This window comes from Podarcis gaigeae (assembly GCF_964106915.1).
Source record: "Podarcis gaigeae genome assembly, chromosome: 1".
NCBI lineage: Eukaryota > Metazoa > Chordata > Lepidosauria > Squamata > Lacertidae > Podarcis > Podarcis gaigeae.
The window spans coordinates 102,778,192-102,798,194 of record NC_139678.1 but is presented as its reverse complement, the minus strand read 5'-3'; the positions used below and the strand labels follow the sequence as shown (position 1 = coordinate 102,798,194).

Here is a 20,003-nt window from a genome sequence, read left to right as displayed (position 1 = left end):
TTACTATGAATGTAACATTGCAGTAATATCGACTATGGCATTTCAATCTTAAATATAGAATTGCAACAATACTATCTGTGTTACTTAGTTAATGTTGTATTTCATTAATATCCATATTGAATTGGTAGTTAAGCACATCAGAGTGTCATCCTTTGATTAGTACAGCACAATTTTTAAAGTACTACAACAATGAAAGGTTCTGTGTATCTGAAGAAGTGTGCATGCACACGAAAGCTCATACCAAGAACTAACTTAGTTGCTCTTTAAGGTGCTACTGGAAGGAATTTTTTTTGTTTTAATGAAAGGTATGTTACAGTGAAGGCAGCTGGGAACCGCAAGGAGGACAAGAGAATTGCATGGTTATATCTGAATTCATACAGGTCTCCTTTGTTGGAGAGAAACTGTATAAACAGTACGGCACAGGTATGCCAACATCTTATGCTACATATTGTTTAAGATAACTGCAAGAGAGTATGTATATCTCTTCTCCTGGAGAAGAGATATACTTACTCTCTTGCAGTTATCTCAAACAGTATGTAGCATAAGGTGTTGGCATTTCTCCTGTGGCACCAGATAGGCAAAGAGATCCTCCACTGAAGTGTCCCACTGCACATGGGAACTCTGTTTTGTATAAACACAGCCTGCATCTTTGGGTGATGCTTACAGGGACCATGTTCTTCTGTTGGCCCCAGTTCAGCTTTAGTATAATCTTCTCCAGATGCACGCACCTCCAGAGATGGTACAGCTGTACCTCGAAAAACAGAATAGGATTTTATTTTACAAGTTGTCACAAGGGTGCACCATAGCTCCACTTTGCACATGGTTTGTTCTGTTAAAAATAAAAAAGCCTAATCAACTTGAACATAGGCCAGATGTGCTGCTATGAGCATGTTGATAAGTGCACAGTGGTACCTTGGGTTAAGTACTTAATTTGTTCCAGAGGTCCATTCTTAACCTGAAACTGTTCTTAACCTGAAGCACTACTTTAGCTACTGGGGCCTCCTGCTGCCACCACGCCGCTGGAGCACGATTTCTGTTCTCATCCTGAAGCAAAGTTTTTAACCCAAGGTAACCAGGGAACCAGGCAGAGGGCCTTCTCGGTAGTTGCACCCGCCCTGTGGAACGCCCTCCCATCAGATGTCAAAGCGATAAATAACTACCTGACATTCAGAAGACATCTTAAGGCAGCCCTGTTCAGGGAAGTTTTTAATCTGTGATATTTTAGTGTATTTCTGGTTTTTATGGAAGTCGCCCAGAGTGGCTGGGGAAACCCAGCCAGATGGGCGGGATACAAATAATAAATTATTATTATTATTATTATTATTATTATTATTATTATTATTATTACTACTACTATTTCTGGGTTAGCGGAGTCTGTAACCTGAAGCGTATGTAACCCGAGGTACCACTGTAGTGTAAAAGATCTGCAGGCAGAAGATCAGGTTGCACCACAGTTTGTTGGACAAATGAAGTCTGTGCATGTTAAAGTTAAATAAGACAGTTGCTAATGCCAATTCGTGTGTGTGTGTGTACACACACACACCTACGTTGCATGCATATAATACACCAAATGAGTCTCCTCAAGTGCAAAGGGATGCAGAATTACAGGCCAGCAATGGGTGGCCAGAGATGGCTGGTGTCTGAACAAACTACACAAAGAAATTCAGGACGATTCCACAACAAGAAGCACTTCCCGCAGGCGACCATTTTAAAAAACCCACAAGTTTTAAAATCCTGCCACTCTTTGTGAGTTGGGCACATGCTCTGCAAGGTGAAATTAGTAGCAAACCTTCGGGAAAGGAATGGTCTATGATTGCAGAAAACAAGGACCAAACAGCCCTGCACTACCACCCACTGGCAGGAATGGGCTGCAGCAGCTGAAAACACAAGGTGTGCGGAAGATGTCGTGTTTGTGTGTTGCAGTGTTCACAGGACGTCCTTGCCATTAAAACGCCACCCCATGCTTTTTTTAACCATTTAACGTGGATCTATCCCTCTTTTTGCAAGGAGATGAGATAAGTTAAATAAAAATTGTCCATGTCCCGTTTGCAATATCTCAGCTACCCATTTGCAAACTAAGTGGAAACACCCTAACACTGTCAGCCCCTCTGGGAGAGTAAAGAAAAAAGAAAAGAAAATCATTTCTGATACGGAAAGCAAACCCCTGAGCTGAGAAGGTGCTCGAGAGGCTACCCAGTTACGCCACTCGGGTTGCGCCTCTTTTGCACCCCGAGCGCCTTAAACAAAACTGCACCGACCAAACCCGCGCCGGCAAAGCCTCTCTGCTGACTCCGCCCACTCTCCGCATCGACGCGGAAGCACTCGACTAGGCAAGCCTTTTCGAGGATTCGACAATCTCTCTCTCCCTCTCCCTCTCTCTCTCTCAGCCGGCTGCTCCGTCATTAGAGACGTCGGCTCGATTGCTTCGGCCTGCCCGCAAGCCGGCTAAGCAGGAAAAAAAGGGGGGAGGACTCGCGCGTCGAGCGTCTCGTTTTCTCTCCCCGCCGACACCTTTCCCCTCTTTCTTCCCCCCCTCCCACCACCCTTTGGAAGCGACGGAGGCGAGGATCGATTGCTTTGGCCCGGGGGTTGCCATTTTACAGGAACAAACAGAACGTGAAAAGAAAAAGAGGTAACGAGCCCGGTCAGCGGCGTCTCCCTCCCTCCAGCTCCCTCCCCCGCCAAATGGAACTTCCCGACACCCCCCCCCCCGGCTTAAACTTTGGGCCAGAGGCGTCCTCAGGCCCCGCTCCCCCCTTCGCCCCCCCGCACCGCCTCCCCTTCAGATCAGCGCTGTCCCTACGCACACAGCTCCTCAATGCGGACTAGCCGCTTCAGTTCCCAGTCTCAAACCATCCCGTCGCTCTTGGACCCTAGACGGGGTTGGGGAGCAGGTGTAGGGCCGGATTTAGGTTTGATGGGGCCCTAAGCTACTGAAGGTAATGGGGCCCTTGATATGTCCAGCTATAATTTGTCAACAACAAATTGTCGCTGTTTTTTGTGTTGAATATATGCTGTATGGTAATTTATGGACCTAATAGGTCCATACACAACACAAAAGACTTGCTGTATGTAGGTTTTATTTTACAGTGGTACCTCGGGTTGCATACGCTTCAGGTTACAGACGCTTCAGGTTACAGACTCCGCTAACCCAGAAATAGTACCTTGGGTTAAGAACTTTGCTTCAGGATGAGAACAGAAATCGTGCTCCACCAGCACGGTGGCAGTGGGAGGCCCCGTAGCTAAAGGGTGCTTCAGGTTAAGAACAGTTTCAGGTTAAGAACAGACCTCTGGAACAAATTAAGTATGTAACCAGAGGTACCACTGTATTTGTTTTTTATCTTACAAAAAAGGTAAAGGGACCCCTGACTGTTAGGTCCAGTCGCGAATGACGGGGTTGCGGCACTCATCTCACTTTATTGGCCGAGGGAGCTGGTGTTTGTCCACAGACAGCTTCCGGGTCATGTGACCAGCATGACTAAGCCGCTTCTGGCGAACCAGAGCAGCGCATGGAAACGCCGTTTACCTTCCCTCCGGAGCGGTACCTATTTATCTATTTGCACTTTGAGGTGCTTTCGAACTGCCAGGTTCACAGGAGCAGGGACTGAGCAATGGGAGCTCTTACGTTTTGGAAATGTACATCCAGGTTTTTTTCCTTTAAATTTTTTTGGGGGCCCAAAGAGAGTGGGGCCCTAAGCTATAGCTTGTTTAGCTTATACAGTACGTAAATCCAGCACTGATGCAAGTGGGATCCTCGCTGGCCAGCAGTGAACAGCCGCCCAGTGGCAGGACCGGGGAGCCTCCCGTATTTGCGCAGCAGCTACTGCAAGACCAAAGTCCCTTGTTGCTTTTGTTGTTACAAAGAGTTGCGTCTCTTCCAGTGTTTCTCCAATGAAAATAGGGATGTCCTTCTCCATAATAATAATAATCAATAATAATAATCATTTTTATCATCATTATTCTGTGAACTGCCCTGAGACCTCCAGGTATAGGGTGGTATATAAATTCAACTAATAATTATATATATAAAAAAATGTATATACTCCGCCCTTCAGACTGGATTGCCCCAGCCAGCCAGGGCGGCTTCCAACATACATAAAAACAAAATTATTATTATTTATTGAATTTATATACTGCTCTATACCCTGGGGTCTCAGGGCAGTTCACAGAATAAAATCAAGCTATAAAACCACAAAATACCTAATAAAAATTAAAACAACAACCCAGTAACACCCCCCTCTACAAAAAAAAAAACCCCAACACATTTTAAAAGGGCATAGGATGTAAATTGGATCAACCAAAGGCCTGGTTAACGTTAAACATTAAAAATAACAAAAACCACCACTTCCCTATACAGGGTGCCTTCAGATGTCTTCTAAACATAAGTACCTATGTTGTATAGGTACTTATCTCTTTGGCTGGGGGGTGTCACTTAACTCCATACCCTCCAACGTTTCTCTGATGAAAAGAGGGACATCCTAAGGAAAAGCAAGACATTCCAGGATCAAGTCAGAAACCGGGACAGCTTCTGTAGATACAGGACTGTCCCTGAAAAATAGGGTCACTTGGAGGGCCTGGGGCGATCATCATCTAAATAAAATAAAAAAGAAATCCCCTAACGCATCACTTCGGCCCGAGGTGTGCACTGGCTAAAGCATGAGGCAGAAAACAGCATCACATTTTTCTGTGTATGTACTGTATAGGATATTGGAAAGAAACCTGATTCTGGGGTGGTTAAAGGGAGTGAAGCCAGCAATGGTAATTTTACCTGGCAGTGAGGTGGGGAGAAAATGGGTTATTGGGCAAGGAGGTTTCTAGTTTCTTGTCTCTTCCCATTTGTCATCATGAAGCTGTCCTAGTCCTCTTCAGAATTGTTTTCATGGGCACCAGAATGGTCAGATCTCTTAACAACCTAAAAGAGTTTTTCAGGCATCTGCAGCTTGTGAATTGCCTGCAATGTGTGCCAGTGTTAAAAAGGAAGCGTGAAAGAGAAATAAGCTCCCATCTGTCAAGAGTTTCAAGGAAATTATTCAAAAGTAGTATGCGTTAGCACCTCAGAATCACAAGTTCCTTTTTGTGTTTCAACTTTACTGTTAAAATTTTAAAAGAATTTAAAATTCACATGGACAGTGCTTTAACTAGTGCTCTGGAGGTAACAAAGACAGATCTCCAACTGAACAGGGTGTAAATTTTACAAACAGGTTTCTTTACTTTCTGAGCCTGCTTTTTTTAAGGTTTGCATTAGCATTAAAAAAATTCTCTGCACAACGGAAAGGCTAGAGATTTAGATGTTTAACTGAATGTAAATTCCGAAACTGTAGTCATGCAACTATTTATAAGCTATTGACATACACTTTCCCCTCCTGCTGAAGCAAAATAATATCTACATCCCTTTGTAGTTTTGCGGTAAAGTGAAAAAACCATTGTTCCGGTTTGTTTTGCACAGGTTCTAACAGCTGGTTCAGGCAGTTCTCGGAAGTGTTTGGGCATGGATCCTTAGCAAGTTGCAGCTCAGGCCCAACGTGTTGTATAACCAGCCACTCTGGTGTGTATGTCTCTGTTTTAGGAAAAATCTTTAGACGAAGATACCCATGCAAATGGCCACTGTAAGTAATATTGCTGTTTTCAGTGTTTGTTAAGAATGTCATACAAATGTCTATAAATGTGTTCCTGTTTCTATTCTTGTTCCTTAGCTTATTTGACATGACATATGAATAGTGCTTTATGAAGTTTCTTGATGTATAAACTTGTGAAGTCAAAAATGGAAACACTTAGACTGGTGTATGTATTTTAGTATTATGTAAATCATGATGCACTACTGAGCTGAACTGGATAGGTTAAAAAAAAAGATGTGCAGCTTCATAATATGGAATGCTTTAGGAAGTAATTTGCATCACTACTGAAATACCTAGAACACTGGATTATTCACTGGCAAACTGAATTTTCCACTGTCCTATAAATACCTAAAACATTGTGTTTGGTACACACAAGAATTTGGAGGGTGTGGGCCTGTAAAGATGTGGGATTGGATCCTATGGGCTTCTTGTTCATGGAAGGTATTTTCACCAGTTTCTCTCTTCAGCCCAGCATCTGCTGCTGCTTTGGGAGTTGTCTGGGGAGGCAAATCCTGTTCCTCTTGAGGAAAACTCCCCACAGTTCTTAGGCACCAACCTATAAATTATAAAGGCTGTAATTGTAGAAACCAGTGCAACCCAATCCTTTGTGGGTGTACTCAGAAGTCAGTCCTACCGAGTTCAACAAGATTCATTCACAAAGTGTATGTAGGCTTGTGGACTAAGAATTAAGTTGGTTACATTTGGTTTATTTCTGTTAGATTTAACAACAATTTATTTATCACGCATGAAACGCCTACAGTTTTCTACAGGTTGTTCAGGGATTAAAAGATAAGACAGTTCCTGCAGGCCTACAGTCTAAAATACATGAACAAAAGGGAAAAGGAACAAGAAAAGGGAACATATGCAGGAGTGTAGCCAGTGTGATCTTAAATCAGTTATACAAATTTCCTTATTGTACACTTCTGTTGGCTCAGATAGCTTACCGATATAATGAGAGAGGCAGAGCATATGCATTTTGAATAATAATAACAGCATTAATACATTTTTGAAAGCTCATATTCTGGGTTCAAAACTTAGGCTTTGATGCAATAGCACATTTAAGCCTGAACATTTACAACTGTATGAAATGTTGCACCATTCAAGTTTGAATTGGAATTACTATTTTTCATCATATAAACTGATATACCTATAAAATCCATGAATGGAGCTTCCTTAAGGGCTTCAGAGGTCCTTTTCTGTTTGTGGAAATAGGGTGAGATAGAATCTCTACCATGCACAAAACTGAAATGTTTTATTGGCTAAACATCTTTCCAAATATACTTCTTAAGGACACATAAAATGCACACCTCTGTGTTCTTTAGTGTGCTCCATAACACTAGAGAACAGAATGGTGTGCTTGTTGTTATTGTTGCTTGTTACCCAAAGGTGTTCAGAAAACTTACAACACATTTAAAACAGAAACGTAAGTATACCAGAACGAAACAACTCCCATAACAGCCACATGAAGTTTTGGCAGTATACTAGTGATATGCAGTGTCCCTGCAGAAGAAATATCCTTTGAAACTCATTGGGCCAATACAAACCATCATATTTGTGCATCCTTGAGATTGTTTTGCCCTTTTCTATCACTGCCTTCCTTCTATTGATTTGGTTTGTCTAGTTTTGATCCTTTTCTTACTTGCCTCTTTTTCTGTGCTGCCACTGGACCAACTGCTTTCAAAACAGGGGTTCTTGACAGTGGCCGCTAATGCAGTGCAAAGAGCTGCGAATGAGCTGAAAACCGAGAAAGGCTCAGTGTTGAGTAAACATATGCATAGTGTGATTTCAGATTGCATTACTTCATGTTGTGTCTACGCAACCATAGCTGCAACTATTGTCCTTATTTTAGCACTGTGCAAGTTGCATTCAGTGCAAAGAAGAGGGTTGCTTTTTGCTAGGATGTGCGATTAGGTATTGTAGCAGTCTAGTATTGGTTCACTGGGGCCAGTGGGTCACAGAAACATACGTTGCTGTGGGCAGTACGCCGTAGGTAACATAAAACTGCTATATTTATCACATTATTTTAGGAAAGGATGCATGTATCATAAGAATTGTAAAACTTAGTGTAAAGATTGTGTACCTCCAAATTAAAAAAATAACCATTTTTGAAGCTAACCTGTAAAAAACAACCTTTCAAATTTAGAAACCACTGAGATTTCATTCCCTGTTTAGCACCTCACCTTTTAGATTCCTTTCTAAAGCATTCTGGATTTTGATGCAATATCTAGCCAGGCTTTTTATTTAAAAAACAAAACAAATGCCAACCCACATTGGCTGCAGATGCATTTCTAAACGGAATGGTGGAACTGTTAAAAAAAAAAAAAATTCCGCTGAAGAGAGTTACCTTGTGAGCTCTTAATAATCTTGCAATATTTTTCAAAAGGTTAGACCTGGGAGGTTGGGATTGCAAGACAAGCACTTGAGCACAGTGTCAGCCAAATTAATCAGTGGTGCAGTACTTAATAATGTTGGCATTTGTTGTCGTTAAGCTTCAGAATAAAACTACACCAAGATGATATCGCACATCTGAGCCCTGTTGATTCAGGCTGTTTTCAGATTCAGGAAGAGAAATTGAAGCCATTTTCCCTGCGGTTCATGTGTTGTAAGATTTCCCCCGGTTTTGTTGTCATGAGAGTTTTGATCTTAGGCGTGAGCTCACTACAGTTGCATGGGTCTGGGATTGAATGCATACAATATGGCCAAGTAGTATGGTCGCCTTACCCTAAGTGGCTTGCCAGCTTTGCAGTGGGAAATGTGCCATCTCCTGATAAACCAGAGGAACTAACTTGTCTGCTCTTCTTAACTACCCTTGCCGGAAGAAAGAACCGACTCACGTGTGTTTTTTCTTTTAATATGCTTTGCTTATCAGATGTTTGAACACATTCCATGTATGTATTGTGGCGCTTTTCTTTTTTTCTTTTGCTAGATAAAAAGTGTCATTTACTTAATGCAGCATTTTATCCATGTGGCAAATGGTGTGCAAAAATTCCAGCATGCGGGATTTTTCATACTAAAACTTTTAACTTTTTTAGCCACACCCAAAGAAAACGTAGTAATATAGAAGGTCGGGATGCAAAATTCAGCTAATAAGATTCCTCCACCCCTACGTAATGCGTCTCTGGATACTGACTTGTTGTTTTGATGTGCAATATATGCTACATTCAGTTCTCTTTGTGTCCCCTTTAGGTACTTTGTAACAGAGCTAGACTGGTGACGTACCTTCCGGGATTTTATTCTTTGGTTAGAAGGGTTGTAACTCCCAAGGCCTTTTCCACAGCAGGGTCCTCTGGCTCAGACGAGCCTTCCGTTGCTGCTGCACCCCCAGACATATGTAAGAAACATTCCAAGAATTTGTTTCACCCGTGTTTACATCTAAAATTAGCTGTATTGTGGGGGGAATCATGCAGCTGTATTCATCTAATGTGTCTCATCAGCACAAGGCTTTTTGCTTGTCCAGTGGACTTTCTCTCCTCCTCCTCCCCTGGGTGCACCCCACGCCCCCACATCTGCTCCAGATCTCTGGAACAGCTTTGGGGGGGGAGCTGGGGGGAGCTCTGTTGCACAAGCGGAAATCCTTGCCACTCAGAGGGTGTGTTAGTTGGATACCACACACAATATGTATTTCAAATCATCTGTATCTTATGGTTCCTCTGGTCATAACATACTTGGAATTAAGTATCATGAAGTTCAATGGAACTTAGTTTTCCCGTTTTCTGCTTAAACTTGAGTTACTAGCTTACTGAGCAGCATGAAAAAAACATTTGTGTTTTATAACAGTGCAATTACATGTGTGTGTTTAAACAGCTTAACTCTTAACTTTTGGCAGGTCCAAGAACTGTGTGGCCCGATGAGGCTATGGGACCCTTTGGCCCGCAAGACCAACGATTTCAGCTCCCGGGGAACATAGGCTTTGACTGTCACCTGAACGGTGCAGGGATTCAGAAGGCAACACAAGCGCACAAAAAACTGCCTGACATATTAGTGGAGCCCCTGGCAAGCGAAAGGCATGAATTTGTGATGGCTCAGTACGTCAACGAGTTCCAGGTAAGAACTCAGGTGGAAAACATAGCTCCAAAGTAACCGGCCTGCCTAGCAAAAAAGCAGGCACATGGTCTTTCTCTCCTGATTTTGAAATGAGCACCCACCCCTGTGTTTCAGATGGGCTATCATAGTATTTTTGGAGTGCTGCCCTGGAATCGAATTGTCTGGAATAGAATTGTACTTCAGCTGTGCAGAAGCTTGAGGATACTAGAACTGGGTGATATATGGCCCAAAACTGGCTTGAAATCCAAATTGTGATATTGGCTTCATAATTTTTGACTTGGCATTATATTGCGAATCATGGTGTGTGCGCGTGTGCTGTGCAAAAAAGCACAATGTGGGAGAAACCGTGAAGCCAGCCAATGCCTCTTCTGCATAGCTTCATCCTTATTTCAGACATTGTGATGTATCGGTATATCTCTCTGTGTTTAGCTGATGATATAGCACGGTGTTGAAAACCAAGTATCGCCCAGCCATAGAGGGTACAACTTTTTGCTAATTTTAAGAATAAGAGCTGGGGCAGAGTTAAATCTCAAATAACACTGCTGGCGTTACTGTTGTACGTAGCTCTGAACAATTACCTGTTGTTGTTTTTGTTTTCAGAACAGTAATCCTCCTCATAAACAAGAAGTTAGTAATGCCAAGGCCTACTTTGAAACCACTAAGGTAGAATGTGCAATACAAGCCTGCCCAGAGCTGTTGCGCAAAGGTATGGGTGCTGCTGCCTTCATCCTCCTTTTCAAAATTTTCATTATCTCAGTAGACTTTATACCTTGACCCTTTTTTTCGCTTCTTTTTTTTTTTTTTTTTTTTTTGCTTGAGCGTCGCAGTGTTTTCTTTTCAGTTGCATAAATTAACCCTCTTTTTGTCTTTATTCTAAAAAAAAGCAAGCAAAAGTGCGCTTTTCCAGATGAGCAAAACCTTTAGCCTGGGAATCTGACAGTCCTTTCTGTAGTAAATGCGTCTCCATTGTGTGTGCAAGCTGTTGAAGAGCACAGTGGCAATTCCCCATGCTGACAAATGGGGTTGATGGAGGGTAGCCGGTGACGGAGAGGTGGGGCTGTGCTTCTCATCTTCTTGACTGAGTCACTGCAGCAAACCAGAATGGAAAGAGGGAAGGGTGAGATTGGCACAGTGCGATCTGGCACTCTTTCCTGGCACATTGACACCATGCTACCTTGTCCCTCCCTCTTTCTGTCCTGGTTTGCTGCAGTGACTCAGCCAGGTGGAGCTCGATTCCACCATGGCGCCACTGCTGGTGGAGCAAAAGAACTGTAACAATCACCTAAGGCTGCAGTCCTAATCCTGTTTACCTGAATTCAGTAGGACTTGCTCTCGGGTAGGCCTGGCTAAGATTGGGCAGTTAAGTTTCATTGACTTCTTCCTTCCTTCGTAGATTTTGAGTCAATGTTTCCAGAAGGAACTTCCAATAACCTCACAGTCCTAACAGTAACACAGAAGACAATAAATGATATGACTGCATGGAGTGAAGAGGTGGAAAATGAGCGAGAAAATCTGATAGAAAATGTAAGTCTCATCAGCTTTCGGCAGTAAATTATGATACTGTTCTTATTGGAGGTGAGACCGTGTGCGTTTGTGTGTTGTATTGAATTCAGTGCTTGATATCATGCTTTAGGAATGTGGAGTCTGCCCTAAGAGTGGATGACCATTATAGGTTGTGACCCAATATTTTGTGACCCAGTGTTAATGAAGCTCTCTTAGAAAGAATTTGGATATACACAACTAACGCTTGGTCCTTAACATTTAATGCCCATCTTGATTTTTCCTTTTAAAAGATAAATTAAAAAACTGTCCAGTAGCACCTTAGTAAAGGTAAAGGTACCCCTGACCGTTAGGTCCAGTCGTGGACAACTCTAGGGTTGCGTGCTCATCTTGCTCTATAGGCCAAGGGAGCCAGCGTTTGTCCGCAGACAGTTTCCCGGGTCATGTGACCAGCATGACTAAGCTGCTTCTGGCAAACCAGAGCAGCGCACGGAAACGCCGTTTACCTTCCCGCTGGAATGGTGCCTATTTACGTATCTACTTGCACTTGACGTGCTTTCGAACTTCTAAGTTGGCAGGAGCAGGGACTGAGCAACAGGAGCTCACCCTGTCGCTTTCATGTGCACGCACACTTCTTCAGATACACATATCTGAAGTGTATCTGAAGAAGTGTGCATGCACACAGAATCTTATACCTAGAACAAACTTATTTGGTCTCTAAGGGGCTACTGGACAATTTTTTAATTTATTTCGACTGCGTCAGACCAACAGTCTACCTGACTTTAAAAAATAGTAACTTTAAATATATTTTATGCATACTCACTAGCTACATGCTGTAATGTTTTACATTCAGTTTACGAAGTTGAACCTTTTATACCACATCTGTTAATAATTGCAGTAAATAAATCAGCCCAAGTGATTATATGCAGAATTGCCACTAGGGGTCATCCTTTCTTAAATGTACGTTTTTTGCTTGGCTTTGGAATCAATAGTTGTATCCTGACAAATGTCTGTGTTTTGCTGCTGCTGAATTTTTTCCCATATGTTATTCTCTGAAAATGTTCTGTACTTTAGTAGTGCTTTTAAAATAACCTAAAAATGCCAGCTTCTTTTATTTCAACTTGATTTTTTGGCTAATATATCTGAGACCAGTTTCTAGTTAACACCAGCCACACTGCAGTTCCTTTAACTCCATTTGAGAAAGTTTCACAATGACAAATAAGCATTTATATGTGTTCTAAAGGTTTTCAAGGGGTTAGGAAGGAGAGTGCAGTGTTCAGTCATCACCATGAAAGCTGCACACAGAATAAAGCTCTCATTTTAGCGTGTCAGTGTCTCTGTGTTAGTCATGGTCTGTTGGGCCTTGGCATTGTAATCTGGTCTAATTATATTTTAATTGTCCTCCTCCTTCCTTGTCCACCTTCCTGTCAATTCCAATATATTGAACACAAGGGTGCTGGGATGGTAGACGTAACCTTCTGGCCTAAAGGTTACTAACAGCAAATTCACAATAGAATGGACTGTTTGTTTGCATTGTAGACAATCTCAGGAGAACTTAACTTAACATGAGAGACTTGGAGTAAAGTAATGAGAGTTAGTGGCAGGCAAATGAAGGTGTTATTGTATTGAAGACTCAAGTTGTCTTAATTAACATCTGTTTGGTGAGTGGCTGCTGTGAGATTGTAATTCACCAGGATCAAAAGAGTCCAGTGCATAAACATGTTTAGACTGTTTACTGGGGTTCGGTTGGCTTAATCTGAAATTGAAATGAACAGATACATAGACCTTTGACTAATTGGAAAGATAGGTGCACACTGAATGTAAATCTGTTCTCTTTTAAGATTATTCAAAATCTGAGTAAGCCCTTATGATAAAGGGTCCAGATCTCTGGCTTACATGCTTCAAGAAAGAAATGTGTGTATTTATCGATTTCAAATAAATGAGGGGATGCAGCTGTACAACATTGTGTGCCTCGAGAGGTCTGGAGGGTGGCAACCTGAAAACACGCCTTTTCTGTAGTGGCTCCCCATTTTTGCAATTCTCTCCCTGGGGAGGTTCGCCTGGCTTCTTCACTATATAGTTTTAGGTGTCAAAGTGTTGAACAAATGGAATGCAGACTAGCAAAATCAGTTTCAAGTGATGTTTCCCATACAGGGTCAGCCTGCCCAACCACAGTTAGCTTTTCCATTGGATATGTTAAATGTAGTCTCTTTTGCGTAATGCAAAGGATATACAAGTGCATTTGGTGAGAACCTCCACAATTCCTTTTGTTGAAGAGGCACGCTTCTACTGAATTTTTAAAATAAGAAGTGTCACTTTCTTTGACAATAGTCTATTCTGGCAAAAATAAAAGAGAGTTCCATCTGTGTGCACAGTTTCATCCCACACTCTAGTGTAGCTCCTTTTTAGATGCTGTTTCTTTCTAAATTAGCACCATGTATTTAGAGGTTAGCAGGAGTTTTGAGCATCTGTGCTTTGTGTTTGGACGATAATTTTCTTGGCATAGGTTTTGGGCAGAGTTGCCATTGTGGATTAGAGAACTGCAAAAAGTGCTTTACTGATCAAGATACAGGAAGTTGAGACTAGGAAACAAACCTAAGGCAAAAGGAGCATGCAAAAAAGTGGGCAATTGGTAAGGTATGGATTTGTTTTTTGAATTTGCAGGTATGGCAACACTGCAACCAACCCGAGCAATCAGTTATATTTTCCTGCCTGTGCAGAACTATTAATGCTTCACTGACCATCACAAAGAATTTCTTCTAGGTTCCATGTGACCATTGTATCCCAATATAGGTTATTAATTTTAATCCTCTTAGTCTCGGTTGACAGAGTTGAATAACAGTACTGTGTTCAATTTCACATTTGTTTGCTGGGGAAATGGAATATGCATTAGCCTTAAAAGTGTGCTTAGCATCTTTTATTTCCTCTCTTCTTAGTTTATCAGTGGTGCCAAGGAAATTTGCTATGCTTTGTGTGCCGAAGGCTATTGGGCAGATTTCATTGATCCAACTTCAGGATTGGCAGTAAGTATTTCTACCAAAGCACAGCAAGAAGAGGGAGGCTGAGCACCGTGTGTCTCAGACAAGGGGAAAAAAGGAATATGACAACTCCTACTTGAGTTTCTGCTCGTTCCACTTGAAACCATTTTAAAGGCTATCTAAAATTGTTTCTGGAATGTCCGTGACAGTCTTTCTCAATTCTCGGCTATATCATAGAAACCGTTGTCATAGCTGGCACCTTAAGAGGCAGTTAAACAAAAGAACGCAAGACTGTTTTTATTTGTTTTAGCTATTACATCTATTTTCTCCTCCAAGGAGCTCAAAGCAGTTCACATAGTTCTCCCCAGCCCCAAGTTTATTCTTATAACAATCTTAGGATAGGCTGAGAGAATTATAGGCTCATGGTCATCCAGTGAGCTTCACGGCTGAGTGGGAATTTGAACCTGGGTCACACTAGTCCTAGTTTAGCATTGGAATCACTACACCACTCTGTCTCTCACCTCCCCCCCCCCCTTTTACACTCTTAAAAAAGAACCTAGTTCTTTCAGACCAGGATAATGGTGTGTCATGGATTGTAGGTATTTGAGATGTTCCTTTGACGATTCTTTCATGCACAACCATATCAGTATTATTTCTAATTGTTAAAAAAAATGTCCCACCTCAGGGCCCTTAGAAATGTCCTAGATCCAAATTATTTGAAAAGCTAGTCGGTATGGAATAGCAAAGCACTAAGACCTGTTATAGGGACGTGGGTGGTGCTGCGGTCTCAACCACTGAGCCTTGGGCTTGCTGATCAAAAGTTCGGCGGTTCAGATCCCTATGACGGGGTGAGCTCCCATTGCTCGCTCCCAGCTCCTGCCAACCTAGCAGTTTGAAAGCATGCCAAAAAGTGCAAGTAGATAAATAGGTACTGCTCCGGTGGGAAGGTAAACGGTGTTTCCATGTGCTGCTCTCGTTTTGGTGTTCCATTGCACCAGAAGCAGCTTAGTCATGCTGGCCACATGACCCAGAAAAAATGTCTGCAGAACGGACAAACACCAGCTCCCTGGCCTGTAAAGCGAGATGAGCGCCGCAACCCGAGTCATTCGCAACTGGACTTAATTGCCAGGGGTCCCTTTACCTTTAAGACCTGTTATATTCTCCTACTAAGTGTGTACCTAGTTTTTTACCCAACTTTTGTTGGTGAATATTTACTGTCTTTGCATGGGCACTGCTAGAATCTGCTGTTGCAATATATAGAATCATATAAATATTGCAAGGGAATCCTGCTCACAGCTGTTCCTGTGTGGGCTTGAACCATCAACCTTCCGGTTAGCAGCTAGACACACTAAACCATTGCGCCACAGGGACCAGGCTATTGATTCATAAAATCCAAGGAATTAGAAGTGCACTTTCCTGGTAACAGTGTCAATTTGAGGGCTGGATATGTGGGCTCCAGAATTTCCAGATGCCATGGGATATAATAAACAGTATAGTTATCCCTCTGTAGAAATGTCAATGCAAAACCAGCAGTTGTACATTTTCTGCCATGACATTTAAATGTATTTAAGCTTAGACTTTAAACTAGTTTGATCTATTATGTTGAAATATATTCAGGAATCTTACTATAAATGTACACCGTGTTTTGTTGTGCTTTCTTTGCAGTTTTTTGGCCCTTATACAAACAACACCCTTTTTGAAACTGATGAACGCTACCGCCATTTAGGATTTTATGTGGAGGACCTTGGCTGCTGTAAAGTTATTCGTCATAATCTCTGGGGAACACACGTGGTAGTCGGAAGTATTTTCACTAATGCTTCACCTGACAGCCCTATCATGAAGAAACTGAGTGGCAATTAACCGCATCTTCAGGCTTAAGAATTGGCCAATAAACACTGTTGGGACATATCAAGCGATAAATTACACTGATTTCTAGAGAGTAAAAGATCTGTTATTTATTTTAGTTATCATCGGATATGTAGTCTCTATACACAATTTATAAGGTAATCCAACATTTTACTTGAGAGATGTGTGTATATATAGCGTATGATATTCTAAAGTATGACTTTTCCAAACTTTCAATAAAGTGAAACATCCACAGTAATCTTACACTGGAACACAAATCCTCAGCACTTTTATAACATTTCAAGTCAGATTTAATTTACTTGCAATATATTTTATAAATGTCTGTCTGACATAGGTTGCAAATTGATTGGAAATAGAGCAATGATCATTTTACATCTTCATTTTTTATATTTTTGAAAGAAACATTTTTGAAGTAGGGATAGTCCGCTTGTTCGGTTAGATCCCATTAAAGGAAAATAATATCAGTCATTCTTTTATGCAAGAACCAGTATTGTCTTATTTCTGTTTTTCATGTTTTATTTGGAATATACTTCAAGCAAGAGATTTTGTGGCCTATTTCATGATTTTCAGAAAGCATAATGGCTTGTACCTCATGCAACCTGGATATTCCTGTGAGGGAAGAGGTGTTTTTTCCAATTTCCCTGCCTTGTCTGAATCCGCCATGCTTTGAAAATTTGCTGCAGAGGTTTGGGGACCTTCCAGAACAGCATGCAAAGTGCCCATTTGGGAATGCAGAGGGAAGGAGAAATCATAGAAAGAAAGCCTCTGCTCACATCTCATCCTGTTTGTGGATCCTCCTGGATCTCACTCAGTTCCATGAACGGAAATATCTCTTCCATTCATGGAATGCCAGGTCTGGATGCAACCCAATATTCCAAAATATATCCCAACTCGATTTTTAAAAGTTGTGTTTGGATTTGCTTGAAGCTAGTACACCTAAGTGTGCCTGACTTTCTAACAGGCCTCCTCTCTAAGCTAGCCACAGCAATATGAATTAAAGAATGGTAGTCAAAGGAATTAAATCAGTGTAAATCAAAACTGTTTCTGCACTGAAGACCCTTTCTAGATCTCATTACTGCCAAAAGATAAAGAAAAGAAATCAGTGTCATATTTTCATGGATCTGGTTTGAATGCAAGTATGGGTTGAATTCTTGTCAGTAGAATTTTGTTTCTGTCAATATTGGCTGAGACGTTGCAGTAGGCTGTTTTATTTCCTTGAATATATGCAATACAAAAATGTGATTGAACTATAGGATCCTGTTAAAACATCGCCTAGCATCATGAGTTTCTCTGGTTAGTATTCTTTCTCTGGATACCTACCGTTGTGCCAACGCTGTTGATTAAAGAAAGAAATTGTTTTCCAGGTGGCTTTCATCAAAATCCACAGTTACAGTGGTTCTATTGTAGGACAGTCCTCAGCTAACTACTTGCATGTGCACAATGACTTCCACTTGCCCAGCCTGGCTTTCCTCCCATCTGCTCACCCACTAAATATTTTACTTCATTTTTAATTTGTTACACTGCCTCTTTCTATATTACTATACACGAAGGGGTTTACAAGCTGAAGAAACAACAGAACAGACAGCAAAGATCACGCATGTAATAACAATCTGATACAATACAAAGAAGTCCCCGTAACTTTAAAATAAACAACTTCCATCAGGCAAAGCAATATTCAAGAATCCACCAGAATATAATAATAAACAGTCAAATTAAATACCAGCAAATGATAATTAAACGGTTAACACTTGCCATTATAATAAAGAATCACTAAACTATAATCAAGAAAAACAATGGCAAGTCACAATGCATAAAATACCACAAACCAAATAAAAGGATCAAATTGAGAAACAAGGGCACACAACTTATAATCTATCTGTCCCTGAACTCCTCTTTTCCCAGCTGCTTCTGCTGTTCTCAAAATCATGGTCTGGGAAAGACTTCTAGGGCTGGAGGGTGGGGCAAAGACAGGTGGGAAAAGCCATTGCCTGATGAGCAGCAGGAAGTCTCCCCTGTGTTCTAGAAGTTCCCTCCACCCTCCAGAGCCAACTTGGAGAAGGCATTAGGTGCATGCAGGGGAATGAGAGGAGAGGAAAATCACACTGTGCAAGTGGAACCCCTTCTGCACATTCGAGGTTAGTTGAATGCTGGCTGTAATTTTTGCCATTCCCCCCCCCCCCCTGTTTACAGTGACTAAAGGTGCTATATGGGGCCCTGTGCTCCCATTATGTAAAGTCTGGTTTGCGCAAGTAATAGGATGATATAGCAGAATGAGCTTTTTCTTATCAGCCTGGAATATTTCTTAATTTCATTTTTGTGTCAACAGTGTGTGTTGTGGTGGTGTGCACACTGTGGGACATAATACGAAATGGCGCTGCCTTTCCTACAAAATCACATTTTGCCAAAAGGATGATAGAGAGAGGTGGCCTGGGTTCTTCTGATTTGTAATGAATCTAAGAACTTTTTATTTCACCTCTGGCTAAGTTACGTAGTTAAGTTTCCTAATCCGCCTGGTCATACCACCTTTGGAAGGTAGGCTTCCAAAGGTTGTTTCAGTTTTACAGAGAAATACAGTACCTCCATTCACACAACCTTGAGGAGGGGGATTGTTAGCAACTTACAGATTTATTTGACCCCTAGAAGAGAGTTAATAGAGGCAGCCCTGGATCCAGTTCAGCAGCTCACCCCTGGCCATTTTGAATTGAAAGGTGGTGTTAAAATGTTTTAATGAATTAAGAGTACAGGTGAGGAAATTGCAGCTTGAATGCTTTCCTGTGTAAAAACAAAACAACTTTGCAGCAAATAGAAAACAGTAACGGGGTGGACAAAGCCTGCCTCCCTGATCTACTACTTACTTGCGAGTAATTTTATTTCACTGGCGTGCATTAAGAAATTGTACCAGATGTTATACATTCTTCTGTCGCCTCATCCTGCTGCAGGCATAAGCCAGGCCTCAGCTTTCTTAGTTATCAGTCCAAACATTCCATTTTGATGGGTGGCTGTTGTGTGAAGAATGAGTTCAGTAAGAATAAAGGCAACCTGGTCTCTTAAGCGGCCACCTTACTTTGTGGCGCCATATTGAGAAAAGCAGCAGGATATCACTAGCAGAAGCCACCAATTCTGAAGCAACACTGGCATGAGAAGCCGCATAACCAGCTCAGTTGAAGGTCAATTCCTCTTCCCAAAAAAATCTGTGACACAAGAGATTTCCCAGAATTTTAAAGACTCAGGACCAGTGGCAACAGTAGCTGGAACATAACAAGTTGGTGCAAGAGGCAACAGAGCCTGTGCCCCAGTGCAATTTGGGGCACAAGCAATTTGTTAAGGAAAAAATGCTCAAGTAAAATGTTCATGTTGTTAACTTGCATTTATTTCTCTGCTCGCCTCTTCAGAGTGGATTTTTAAAGGCTGGGGTATTGGAAGTTTTAGCAACTGTGAATTTAGGCACAATTGAAAATACGTACACACATTTATTTATTTTTTACACTGAAATAAATGCTCCAAGGAGCAATGTGTGAAAGTGCTCGTTATTAGTGCTGACACTTTATTTATAATTTACGCAGCAGTGATACTGGAAGAAAATATGAAGAAAATATGCTAGAAATCTTCTATATGAGCACAGTCTCCTTATCTCTTAGAGGAAAACATGGCTTCAAGACTGTCCTAATATGAGCTACAGCTGAGCAGTGTGCTCTCTGTGTTAAGGTGATAAACACACACTGCTGCCAAGATCTTTGTGCTGAATGCAAGAGAAGTGACTGGAAATAAGTTAATTTCACTGGTTTTCTGAAAGGGGGTGGGGGAGAAAATGTGGAAAACCTCACAGGTGCAGAATTCATATTTCACAAATCTGCATCACAATGTATCTTTAAAAAAAATACAAAATGAGATACAAACATCTCGTCTGAGAAAATTCTGCATGTGGTTTTGTACTTTGTCTACTATGTTTTATGGGTTAGTTTCAAAGATCTCATTATCTGACACCATGTTTTAGGAATTC

At 41.4% G+C, this 20,003-nt stretch overlaps 1 protein-coding gene across 2 annotated transcripts; it reads left to right on the top strand.

Annotated features, from left to right (window-relative positions):
• The first annotated feature begins 2,355 nt into the window (after positions 1 to 2,355).
• On the top strand, positions 2,356 to 19,526 carry MMADHC (metabolism of cobalamin associated D). 2 transcript variants are annotated; one of them, XM_083742591.1, is made up of 8 exons: positions 2,356 to 2,632; positions 5,447 to 5,606; positions 8,802 to 8,946; positions 9,442 to 9,659; positions 10,260 to 10,365; positions 11,053 to 11,183; positions 14,096 to 14,182; positions 15,803 to 19,526. In XM_083742591.1, exons 2-8 carry the CDS (start codon positions 5,592 to 5,594, stop codon positions 15,995 to 15,997), a joined length of 897 nt encoding a protein of 298 aa, XP_083598717.1. In that variant the 5' UTR covers positions 2,356 to 2,632; positions 5,447 to 5,591; the 3' UTR covers positions 15,998 to 19,526. The 2 variants fall into 2 exon arrangements, with proteins under 2 accessions (XP_083598717.1, XP_083598718.1); XM_083742592.1 differs by having other exon boundaries at positions 2,619 to 2,939.
• Positions 19,527 to 20,003: the final 477 nt, after the last annotated feature.